Consider the following 13,038-nt stretch of genomic DNA (forward strand, 5'->3'; position numbering starts at 1 on the left):
TCGGCCCCACACCGTGCTGGCTGCGTCGTTCCTGTCTGAATCGCTGTGGGTGATATAGTATCAGGGAGGGGGAGCAGTGTCATTTGCGGACAGCACAGAAGCAAACGACAAGGCGTACGTACCGTTATATCGCTGAATGCTATCAGCCTTTGGTGCTTCGTTTGTTGCTGTGTCATCTGTTAATAGCACAGAAGCAGACGATGCACTGCAAGCAAAAGCAGACGACACTCGCCAAGTTGTGCTGCAGTGACTCGGACTGAATCGATCTAGCCATTATTCCACTTGCTGGATCAATTCTTGTCTGAGCCATTGCAGCACCGTTCGGTCCGTGTCATCCGCTTCTCCTTGTGGTGCGTCTTCTACTTTTGTGTTGCGTGTTAACAATGCACAAGCAGATGACTACTTTTGGCTTATCATCTGCTTAAACAGAACTGGGACACCATGGCATTGAAAGGTGTTGCGCATTTGTGAACTTTTTGACGCTACTGTGCTTGAGTTGGTTTGATTTGCACAGATAGCTTAAGAGAGGCCTCGAGACACAGTTCAGTGTGCCAACTTGGACAGACTGCTCTTAGAGAGTGCAGTGAACTCGATTGTTTTCAGGGCGAGGAATTTGTCAGCGAATGAATTATCAAAGCTACGAAACACTTGACAGAACATCCTTAGCAAGTTTTCTAAGGTAGATGTTGCTTTTCTTTTTGTAACTTAATTGTTGCAGTTGTGTCAGGGCACAGTGCCCTCTATTGCTGATGACGAAGAAATATAAGCAGTTGCGGCTACAGCGACGTACACCAGACTGTCACGTGGCTGTTTTATTCCTTTTTTTTTCTGTGCAGAGTTGGTGTCCGAAGGTGACAGAGCGTGCTTCCACTGATGCACAGATTGCAGCTAACACAACCACCACACCATTCACTTATCTAACAGCAGCAACCCTTATTGCAGAGTTTATGAGCGGTTCGCTTGAAAGTTGACAAAAATGACGCGAAAATCCACGTGCAGCAGTTCAGACAGGATGTCACATCAGCCCGGCAACAACGGTGTTGTTGCTGCCAGGTGCGAGCGAGGTCACATTTTTCAGTCGGCGACCGCGGCAGCCGCAGTCAGGTGAGGGCGGATTGCAAAAGAAAAAAATGCCACTTTTACGAGATTTCAGTGCGTGTTATTGGAACCCGGCCGAGGCGACCAGATAGAGTCGAGAGCCTCTAACTTCCACATCTCCCCCATGTCTCAGTTCCAGCTTTTATATATGAAAACCCTATTTAAAAGAAGAGACATCATTGCTCCATAGCAGTCATAAATGTTTCCAGTAGTTCAACCTCACTGTTTGATATACTACTGTCCTTTCTCATTCTTGTTCAAAAGCAGTTGAATGTGGAATTTGAGTTCAAAAACAACATTTCAGCATGCTCAGAGCCTACGTCCAGAGATTATCAGTCCCACCCTCACCGTTCCATTGTATATACAGTTGGGCACGAAAGTTCATAGGACACGAGACTTGCAAAAAAATATGCATGGGTCACACACACACTGTGAAATTCAGAGTTTCAATGTTTAGTATCGTTCTTGACCTATGCAGCAATTAATTGAATCAGAAGTGTCGAGTCTCAGAAGCGAAAAAATTATCATGTCATGTACTAACGTGTCCTGTTAACGTTTCTGACTGACTGCACCTTTTTATACATTCCTCTTTCTCTCGGAGGGTTGTTTTTTCTGTCAACTACCCTGTTTGGAGTGTTGTCTGCAACTTTAACCGTTTTCGTGTTCAGCTTCCTGCTACGGATCACCTGCAACTACGGACAGTGTGATCCGTAGTCGAATCACTTCCAACTACGGACAGTGTAGTCTGTAATCAATACTATTACAAAGAGCTTCAAGATTTTCCTGCGCTTCGTTTCATGCTTAGCAGGCAATGCTGCGGAAGCAGTGCAGTTGTAGCAGTCTTGCTGCAATGCACTTCACAATACTTTCGCTTGATCCGTGGTGCTATTACAGGCCAACCACTTCATACATCATAACTGTATCTTTTGGAATGTTAAATTTATGGCAGGTTACTTTGAGCGTGCGCTTTGTGCTTCCCATGTGCGTACAACACACTACATTTTGGTCTTGACCGCAAGTGATGCTCACTGGTTACGGAAATGTGCCCCTCCGTTCATTTTCTGAGGTATAGGTCCTAATCCACGATAACTTCCATCTGATAAAATGTTTCATGTTTTGTGACGTGAGAAGTTTAATGTTATGTTGAAAAACGCGAGGCGTGTCTATCATTCTTCCATACGTCTTTCGTATGTCATACTTATGTATCATACGTCTATCATATGTTTATCATTCTTTCACATGTGAAGCACTGCTACTTGGCCACATATGGAAGCAGTGACGAAAATCTGTCTTTTTTTTTTTGTCTAATTAGCATTGCCAGCTATGTATGAAATGGAGCGTAGGTGAGTGCAAAAGATTCCAAGCGTTCGCCATTTCTCAGGTGAGCGAAGCGTAGTTCTGTGAAAGCTCAGAGATGTTACACTCGAAGGCCCTGACGTAATCTTTCTATTATCGCTCGACCGTGCAATCTCTCTGCACTGCGGGGGCCCACGAAAGGTGGTGTTATCACAGCAAAAAGAACTGCGCTGTTGTTGTACAAATTACCATATACCATTGCCAGTTGCAAGTGCCCCCGAGTTGTGTCTGTGTGTATTTACATATTAATTGCTGTTGAAACACTGTATGATTCCGGAGCTCTCCGTCAAAAGTTCCGTCGTTTATCACGTACGAATGGGTACGTGCTGCTGGCTGTTGCATCATTGACGGGACATGTTGCATTGTTGAGGAAACCAGATGCAAATGTTATTTCCTGCCAAAACTGACCGGCTTCTTTGGTGCTCATACTTCCCATAGAAAAAAAGCTGAAAGCACACGATTCCCTCATTCACAAAACAGAGAAGCTAAAGCACAAACGTTAAGTTTTGACCCATGGCAGCATCGACCATCAGTCTGTTAGGCTTACGAGCTAAAAGCAGCAGCAACCCAAGTTATTAAAGGCCCACTGCAACAAAGTTTCTGAATCGCAAAAAAAATAAAAGCCTAGTTTCAGGTATCGTACATAACAGAGTGGCCAGTGCGCAAAACATAGTTCAAAATGCTAGTGGAAGTGCAGAAGAGATGGGCGTGTTGGGATATGCCAGCACCAACAAAAAGAGTGCCATCATTACCACTTGCCGGAGGTGACACGGAAAAACAAGACATCGAGAACTAGCAAGGCTCCACAGCATGACATCTAAGATGTGGTGGCACGTTGAGTATCTCGGAGGCAGTGTGTTAGTGTTTGCGTCGCATCCTCTAAAACGCCCATGGGCCCACGTCGTCTGCTAAGGTGCTATCCCTAAGGGCCATTAATGATAAAAAAAAAGATGACAGTTGCCAATTCTACGGCTTTTCCATGATTAATTCGACGATATATGCGCCACATTTATAGCGAATTTCGCCTGAAGGAAATTTCGGTGCAGTTGGCCCTTAATAACGTGAAATGTAGGAACAGTTGTAGCATCGTTCCTTGTTATCAGTTGCGTTACTCAACTTGCATAGTGATACTCCCTCAATGCTCAAGTGATGCACTGGTATGGCACTGTTTTTATTGTTACCTTTGCGCTGTCGCCATTTTTTTTTTCTCCTAACCATTTTTCATATCAAGGACCAACGTTACGAGCATTCTGCATAAAAGTCTGCATCAGCGCGAGCCAGAAACCATGCACGCATATTCGTGGTTTTACGTTGTTGATGTATTTGTTGTGGTGTGTAACCTACGCCTGCGGTAGTGGGTCGTTCACCATTGTATCAACTCAGACACTAGCTTTGCTGAATTTAAGTGTGATTTTTCTTTCCGCTGTGACGTTTCCCAGTGCCAGACCTACATAATGGCTGGCGTATCTGTCATCTCTTTATTTCATATTCTGTGTAAATGAGCGAATCGTCGAAGAAATGGACTGATGGGAGAGTTGGTGTTCGTTACGTTAGGTACAGTGCTAACGGGGCACATAAGGCAACATGGCATAATGTCTTTGACTTTGTCATCTTACGTGCCTCGTTTGTGCTAAACCTGCCGCAGAGCGCATTGTAAGCGGGCATTAGTGTAAGAAACTTAAGTGTCATGTTTGCTATAATGTATGGTGCAGTGTTGTTCGTGAGCATAAGAGTGTCCCCTGCACTATGGATATCTTTCTTTATGGAAATTAGTCATCTGGAACGTTGTCGCAACGTCGCTGGTGCAACGTGTGTCTTTTGCACAAACTTAAACCTAGTCCCCTGTGTCTCCATGAGTGATGTTTACTTAAGTATGAGATTATGCTTCACACTGTCCAAATCGTTGCATACCTGGAAGAGGGCTCTTGTAAGTGAGAGAAACCACAATCGGGAAATGATAGGTGCGACACAAGAAATGAAAAGCCATCCAATAACATCATATGTCTTATTTATAACTGTTACAATCGCAGTCAGTTGTTGGTGACTAAGTAATCACATTCTATTCGAAACACAACACAAATGTAGTTTGGCAGATTTCGTTAGCCTTGCGGAAGAATTTCCCAGCGCCACCTGCATCATTTTATACGGTTGACACTATTCACAGGAATGTGGCGCCATCTATGCGCAAACATCCAACTTTGACAACAATAGTAATGGCATGGCCTCTGAGATCGTTGGTACAACATGATTCATACTCTAAGCTTACATTTAGATGGCATTAGGTGTATGAGTGTGGCACCCCCTTTGCATTCTCAAGGATTGTAGTGCCCGGAAGGGCATGGCCTCGGAGACAGCCGGCACAGAACAGGTTGCATGCGCTAACGTACACTACGTCAACTTGTGGATGACACCTTGCCATGTGATGAAGCAAAATCTCTGCCACTACTCTAGAAGTTTGAGCAGTGGACGCGGTTATTTTGCTTCCATTTTTCTTCGCGTCTAAGCCACTACCTGATCTTCTTGGTGTTCCTTTGAGTGCAAAAGCACAGAGCTGTATCAAACCCAAGCCACAGAACAAAACGTCTCGAAAGAGTTCGTGTTCCTGCATATTGCACGAACTTCGCTCTAGATGTGGTTGTGAAAGTTTGTAATCGTCCAAAACCTCTCTTGCAAGTTATTCCCAGCAATCCATGTGCATCTCCGCATCAACAGTCCATTGCAAAATGTTTTCATGCTACTAAAAAGTTTCCGTACTGACCGGCTAAACTGTGCCAACATAGCTAATTCAGATAGTTCAATGCAATACATTTAGTAACTTTATACTAATTTTATACTAATGTTTGTTCTTGAAAGAACCAGTTGTGTGCACTTGTTGCACGCAGGACATTTTTGTTGTCTCGCGTGCGGTGCACCACTATAATTGTAAAAACAAGTGGTATGTACTGCTGGTCATGATTGAATTAATGATCTCTGCTAGTAATTATGTAGGTCTGATTAGCAGTGAAGTGCAGTTAACAATCACTTTCTCTTATGACATCGGCACCGTGCAAATGGACACCTGCGAGCAACTGTGGTGCTGGTGCTGTGCCCAAAAGGCCGCCACACAACGACACCGACACGTCTGGTGCCTGGGCGCGAAATCATGCGAAAGCAATTATATCCTCGAGAAAAGTGACTGTCCAAGAATGCAGCTCCGGCTTTATCTTGTGAAATTTGTCAGACTTGGTTTTGTGAGCTTGAAATGTATCAACAAGGTTCTAACATGCGACACATCAAGCGACACCTTTGGATATCGACCAGTCGCACCCATAGTCTCTAGCATTACAGTTGCAGTTTCATCGGCCATCTTTTCTTTATTTTTGGTGCAAGTGTGCACTTTACAGGGTGAAGCATGAAAAGGAGTCTAGTCATGTGACTGCTGCACAGCAGATTCCAAAAACATTCACGCTTCGTCATTTGCAATGCGGAATTTTCCTGTGGTTGCAGCTCTTTTCGTTCATTAGATTGTGCTATAATGTAGCGTTAACTGGACATTTGGCATTTACATGGGAACAGAGCAATGTTACAAAAGAAACAGTTTCAAATTTTATCTCTCCTCTTTTATGAACCTTCCTTCCACTTCAACGTCTGTACTGCTCAACAAAATTACGCTACATGCACGTAATTACAGGTGCTTCTCCTTTTTTGCCACTCAAATCTGAACTGTCGTGTCATCTAACACGCCCGTTGCTGTTTATAATGGGCTTTTGTAATGCAGCTTTTCATTTATACTTATGTGGACTTGGACAACAAAAGAATTTATTATCAGGTTTGCAGAGGCACATAACTGAAGAAACTTTACAGCGCAAATTGAACGAGCGCACATAACACAAAGGAACAGAATGGGCGACAACTTCCAGCTCTCTCAAACCTCAGTTATGAACCAGTTCCAACTAGCTCAAACCAGGATTCTGCAGAGGCACGTTTTTCCCTTCTGATCAAAGAACAAAATGGTTTTGTATCAAAATAGCGTTTCATATTCCAGATAGTTCAGTATAATGCTTGACATTGTTATGTGCTCATTTTATCAAAAAATTAAAAATGCAGATTTGCGAGTACTTTTTGCAGTGGGTGACATTCCATTTTCATCTCCTTAGTTTGCAGCATAATGCATGGCATTTCAGATCGGTTGCCATTAATTGCTGGAGGTGCGGCCTTAACAGTGTGGTAGTGTCTTAGAAGGTGGCACTGTAAACTATAATACTGAATGACCAGGACCGCAAGAATGTGATTTCCATGCCGAATTTCGGCAAAGGCAACCTTCTTTGAAGATATGTTCATAATGGAATGTGCATTCTTTTGATGGTGTACAAGCTTCATGCAACACACATCAGGGGAAAATTTGGCGCTAGTGTCTGCATACGGTGCCTTTCACCCCGGCATGGGATTCGTGGGCAATAGATATAGATTTTCTTGACTTTTGTCGTGTTGGATTCAAACAAGTGCATTGTTTCAGTACATTAAACCAGCCAAAATTGTTCCATGTTTGCGTTCTGCCATGTTCACTTCCACCATTGTACCATTGTCGGAATGTTGCAAGGTGTTCAGAGTAATGTCAATTGCTACTGTCCAGATGTCATCCAAATCGTAGGATCAAGCATAATTGAGAAGTGTTGGGACTAACTTTCAAGTCACACATTACACGATAGAATATACATTTTGTAACCATAAAATGCTGAACTACTCTAAATAAAACATTGCGAGGTTAGCACATGACATACCCGAATGGAACAATGCAGGAAGCCGTGCCAAGCCGCAGAAAATCCACGTGCTACCCGTTACCCTCGCAACAGCGTTGAAGACTATGGCACAGGGTTTTCCTAACAGATTTTAATCATGGTACAAAATTCCTTAGGTGTAAACTGCAGAATTCCATAGATGTCATCACAGCAGTATTTGCACCGTGCCCCTTTTGTGTATAACAAAAAAAAAAACGGCATTTATATTACGCTTGAAATGTGACACCTCCAGTTGTGGATGTTGTGTACTCGGTATTGTTGGCTCCGAAATAAATCACCACTCTGTGAAATAGTCTCCCGTCTCTGTCGAAAAATTTGCATGGACAAGGGGCAGGGGGGTTCTTATTCATGACGCAGTGTGCCGACCTTGTAAAAGGGGGACTTTATTTACAACATTTTTAACGAAAATTAACTACGGTGGCATCGGCGATGTGCAGGGAACCGGATCACGACCCAACGGCCTTGTCGAGAAAGCTCTCGATCTGGTCCTTGTCCTTGAGACCCAAGAAGCGGTCCGTCACTTGGCCGTCCTTGAACATGATCACAGCTGGGACGGCTTCAACCTGAAAAAATACGAGATGGCAGGGTGTTTAATAAGTGATGGTAATACCATGCCATTTACACTCCACCATTACCATTCCACGTTAAATGCACCACGATCCGAAAACCTTTTAGCCACACGAGTTGGTCGATGCATATGGTAACGTGATAAGATTACTGACGCGTACCTGATAACACGATAAGAAGACCCTCATTAGTTTTGCAAATATTTGATGTATTCTGCAAACAAGTAGTAGCGTTCATGTGCTTTAAATGCCCTACTGTCCAAGTGCAGATTGCACAACCGCTAAATGTCCATTTTCGATGCAGCAGTGCACATTTATGAGCTTAATTAAGAGCTTCAATCCAGATGTTTGTTTATTTTTTTGCCAATTTCAGGTAAATTTTGCAGCAAAGTCCTGGCCCTAACTTCATTGAGCAGTTGTTCCACGAGACGGCAGCACTGTTGTTCTATAATGGCGGAATGACCAGTCTGCGCATGACCGGTCTCCCCCTCCGCTTTTTGGGCTGCATATTCCACTTAACGTTTGTTTAACCAAAACGTGTATCTATTTGAAATGTCGAAGTGGGAGTCGGTGCATAGCACAGTTATTCCATAACGGCGGAGCGACCGGTTTGAGAATGACTGGTCTGCCCTTACACCCCCCCCCCCCTTTACGGCTAAACTAAAACATGCACGATCTCATTAGCATTTGTTTAATAATAACGTGTCGATGTGGGAATCGAAACCTAAGGTAATGCTTCTCTTTAAAGTACTCACGTTAAAACGAATCCAGCGGAACGGTATTTTCTACGCACCTCGTACTGAAAGGCAAGGTCAGCCTGCTCGTCAATGTCCACTTTGGCAAGGTCCACCTTCTCGCCTCTCGCGTCCACCGCGGCCTCCAGGCGAGGCGTCAGCATCTTGCAGGGCCCGCACCAGCTGTAACAAACGCAATTAACGCGTCTTGATCGGAAAAAAAAAAAAAAAACCACTACGACAGCAACTAGGTTCCACACGCCGCCTAGATGATTGCGTCAGGACTGAGCGTGTAACCCAAGGACGCAGCCACAAGACGTAAAGACATATATACGTCATACCTATAACACGATAGCTCGATGATACCTACAAACATCCATACAATCGCGTAACTCAAAACAGGCAAGTTGCATATATAATCACGATGTCGTGAAACGTGCGGCCGAATTTGACGGTCTGGCACTCCTGACGTCTAAAATATGCCTACGATTACACTTCCTATAAACGAGCACGTCACAGACAAACGACTCCACGTAGTTAACAAAACGTCAATCAAGTGTGTTTGCTACATATATACTGCAAAGGTTCACGTGCTCAAAAGGAGGGGCGAAACCACGAGAGTGTTGCGTGGTGGTGGTGGTCTTACGTACGTGGCCCTGAAGTTGACCACGACGGGCTTCTTGCTCTCGAGCACTTTAGACTTGAAGTCTTCCTTGTCTTGAATGGAGAACTGCGCCCTCGAAGCCTGCGCCGTGGATATACATCTCGCGGAGGTGAAACTGGACCACCGGCAGCACAGACGGAGCGATGCACGGGCGAGCGCCATGTTTGATCGTCTGCTCATTGATTCCAGACGTTGTGCAGGCGTTGCAGACGACGTAGCCGAAACCGCGGCGGGAACAAAATGGGATAATTTTGGTTTCTCACGTCTATTTTCTTTGAGTTCAAGTGGTAGATATATTCGAGCGCTGCTCGTAAATTTGGCGAGATAAATTTTATCACGTGCGAACCATGCGCCTGTGCATGCTCAAGAAGCTCTTGATAATGTCCATTTTGGCGCACTGTTGTTAAGTGAACACTTCATGTAATAAAAACTGTTCAGGCTTGCTTTGCGATCAACATCGCGTAGCTGTTTTGCTTATTTCAGCAAAATCATTCGCGGAGATCTCTGGTTTCTTGCTGTACATGCGCGGGAAAAAAGAATTACGTATGGTTTCGGATTCGGTTCATCAAGCGCGCTCTTTGTGATGAAGTAGACACGTGTCTGTGATCTTCTGATTGTCCTAGTGCCGGTTTCATAAAAAAAACTAGGTCTATGTAAAACGTAACGCTCATGTTACTTTGCCCACTTGTTCTTTTATGATGCCGCGATGACCATGCGATTATGACACACAAATAAACCACTCAACACACTGTACGATTTTGGGTCTAGTACAGCATTCGGATTGCGGGCCTTTCGCCTACAGTGCAGGGTAATTTAAAGTGTTCTAAATGTACTGTACACTGACTTTCGCCATACCGCCACATATCCGCAGCTATATCCGCAAATGGGGAGGTGTGAAAAGCGGCCTCGGAAACCGGTCCCCAAAGTGCGCCGATGCCGCAAGGGGCGCTGTACGCAGGGGCGCATGGCGTTGAGCAGACGATGTACAGCGCAGCCTTGCTACCGTACGACGAACATGGCTCGCGCTATTTTTTGCGTGCTACACTTTCCAACGCTAATCGCTTTTGCTCAGCGAGTGCACTAATAAAGAGTTGACTTTATCTCCTACTTTCAAAAACAGCGTTTGTATGCATTATCATGTAGCAGGCTGCATACCGAGTAACACTGCGCGCGCCAGTAATATCGCTTGAGGCACTTCGGGCGCGCCACTTTTAAGCACCGTGTTATTATCATTATTATTTTTTTTTTTGCGTTTGTGTCGAGCCCTTTTACAAATTGCAATTACGCATCACTGCGACATATTGAAGTAATTTTCAATGCTTATTCACGCTGTTAAAATCTTGCCTGCTCTCGTACTTGGACCCATTACTATTCACTGGCTTCTGGTCAAAACGTCATCATGATCGACGTTTTGAAAACGTACACATGACAGTCATGTATACGTTTTGCTGGCAGAGGGGGAAACATTAGTTGAACAGAAAACACATTCGTACACGAAGCAAGTTTATTTTAACTGTGCAATAAAAAGTTTTCTACAGAACACAGGGCTTATCCCACTTGGCTTTCTTTTCTTCCTCCTTTTGGTTGACGCCTTTTAAAAAGACGTGCACGCACCCTACTTACGCAATAAAAGCGTGCAGCAGATCGCTTTAACATAATGCTATGCTCACTGCAGCTAACCTGTGACATTTGCCCGATCTTTTGCCACATGTCTGCAACAGACTGTGCGTGGGGGCGAACGGTGCTAAAAAGTGGTCAGCTTGTCCTCAACCGAGTAAATCATGTCGTACGGCGCGCTTGATGGATAAAGGAGTCCACCATGGTCCTACTGCACGCGCCAGCAGATTTAGGGTCCCATTGTCTTTGGTGATGAGGCAAGCTGCTTTGCAAGGTTCATTGATGCAAAGAATCTGCTTCCTTGTCACATAGAGTAGAGTAGAGTAGATCCTATAACTTTGGCACACACCGACGCTGGGGGATTGGCCAAGAACCGGATAGTTTTTAAAATCTAATTGTTAAAGTAAAGCGTAGAATTTTTTTTCTATTTAAGAGGAAAGAAGTAAAATGAAAAAAAAAATTAAGAATAGAAATATAAAATCATATAAACAATGAAGCGGAGAATTTGAATAAGAAACAATAAAGAAATTTTGAAAAGTAGAAAAACAAGAGGAAGGATTGATTCTATAGCCTAAATCTCTTTGAACCTTTCAGAAACTCCTGCAGGGCATCGGCAATCTTCCCGTCACTGTATCCAAGAGACAAAGCCCCGAATGAAAGTACATTTGGTGCACTTAACTCCAATCTAAGGAGTCGGAAAACGGTACCTAAAGTCAATTTGCGCAAGGTAGAGTATCTGTTACAGTGAATCAGATAATGTTCTGTTGACTCATGTACTCCGCAAAAAGAACAATTAGGGGAAGCTGCCAGACCAGCTCTGTGTACATAAAAATAGCCCGCGATATAGACAAGGCGGACATCACTTCTTCAGCTTCGGCTCTCGGTTTCGCACGAGCCCACTTCCAAAACAGCTCCTTTTTTTAGTCTTTTTTTTTTGCACGCCCGTGCTTGGAACAAGGATGCTTTTTCTGTGGACGACCTGTACCTGGGGCTGTGCGAACAGTCAATTTTGAACCGAATCGAATACTAATTGAATACTATTCGAATAGGGTTCGAAAAAGGCAACAATTTTCAAAACACTTATATATTTCAACAATATTTTATTTGGAACAAACAGTCACAAACATTGACAAAGGAACAATACGATTAACTTAACCGCCAAAAAATGCCACAGTTATGTAAACTGAGGTAAGATAAGCAGTGGCAGCCTACGAGATACTTTTAACTGTACGTTGATATGCAGCGGTTCCTTCAGAATTCAAGGCGGTACTTTGTCGCCAACTTTTAAATAAAACTGAGACATAAAAATCAAACGATATTTGATGAATCAACCTCAGGAACCTCATCGTGACCATAACAGACTTAGGACACTATTGCTTGAAGACACTAAAGTTTTAAATAGAAGCACTTTCATCTGTGATTAGTACGGTATCGATAGTCCCGTGAAAAATTCGGCTGCATGCATATATCTTGGTAATCGAACAGTTAAAACAAGAAAAGTGCTGCCTCGATCTCGATGTTCCAATGTGTTGCACGTTTGGGGTTTTTCCGCCAGTTTAATTATTCGAAAAATATTCGGCATTTTGAATATGTGCTATTCGATTCGAGTACCGGATTGAATAGAACACCATTCGATTTGTTATTCGAGCTTTTAAAACTTTCACAGACCGTTTGTACCCAAAGTTGCAGCGAGGAATGAAGCAAGAAGGTTCAGCTTTCTTCTTCGCTTTGTAGGGCATTATCCTCACAGCTCAAAAATCCATGATCTATGTACAATAAAAACCACTTGAAAGCTGAAAAAAACGACGCCGCGCTGCCGAGCGCTAGGCTTCATTCGGGTAAAATGCGCGTCTGCGGCGGCTGTCCCATGCAGCGCCCCTTGCACCAGCGCCCCTGGCGGCATCGGCGCGCAGAGGGGCCCCGTCTGGCAAGGGAAACGCGCTGCGCTCAGCACACCTCCCCATTCTAGCCACCCTACCGCAACCAACGAAACGGCTAGGGAAACAAACCGATCCCTTAGGTACTTTTGGACCAGCTCGCTTCCCCCGTTCCCCAGAGGCTGCATTAGCGAATCACGTGGTGCGTCCACGTGGTTTTGCATATTCGCGGTTTATCGACGAAAAAACGCGCGCGCGCGCGCCTTCAAATGAAATTGTCGATCATTTTGCGTGTGCGCGTTCCTCGCTTACACTTACAAAACACTGCCGAACCTAGACTCGCTGCGC

At 44.2% G+C, this 13,038-nt stretch overlaps 1 protein-coding gene across 1 annotated transcript; it reads right to left on the reverse strand.

Annotated features, from left to right (window-relative positions):
• Positions 1-7,601: 7,601 nt before the first annotated feature.
• On the reverse strand, positions 7,602-9,404 carry LOC119399943 (thioredoxin, mitochondrial). The gene is made up of 3 exons (XM_037666846.2): positions 9,183-9,404; positions 8,592-8,715; positions 7,602-7,795 (listed from the first exon to the last, which is right to left on the reverse strand). Exons 1-3 carry the CDS (start codon positions 9,374-9,376, stop codon positions 7,679-7,681), a joined length of 435 nt encoding a protein of 144 aa, XP_037522774.1. The 5' UTR covers positions 9,377-9,404; the 3' UTR covers positions 7,602-7,678.
• Between the last annotated feature and the right edge of the window lie 3,634 nt (positions 9,405-13,038).

This window comes from Rhipicephalus sanguineus, chromosome 7 (genome assembly GCF_013339695.2).
Source record: "Rhipicephalus sanguineus isolate Rsan-2018 chromosome 7, BIME_Rsan_1.4, whole genome shotgun sequence".
Taxonomy (NCBI): Eukaryota; Metazoa; Arthropoda; class Arachnida; order Ixodida; family Ixodidae; genus Rhipicephalus; species Rhipicephalus sanguineus.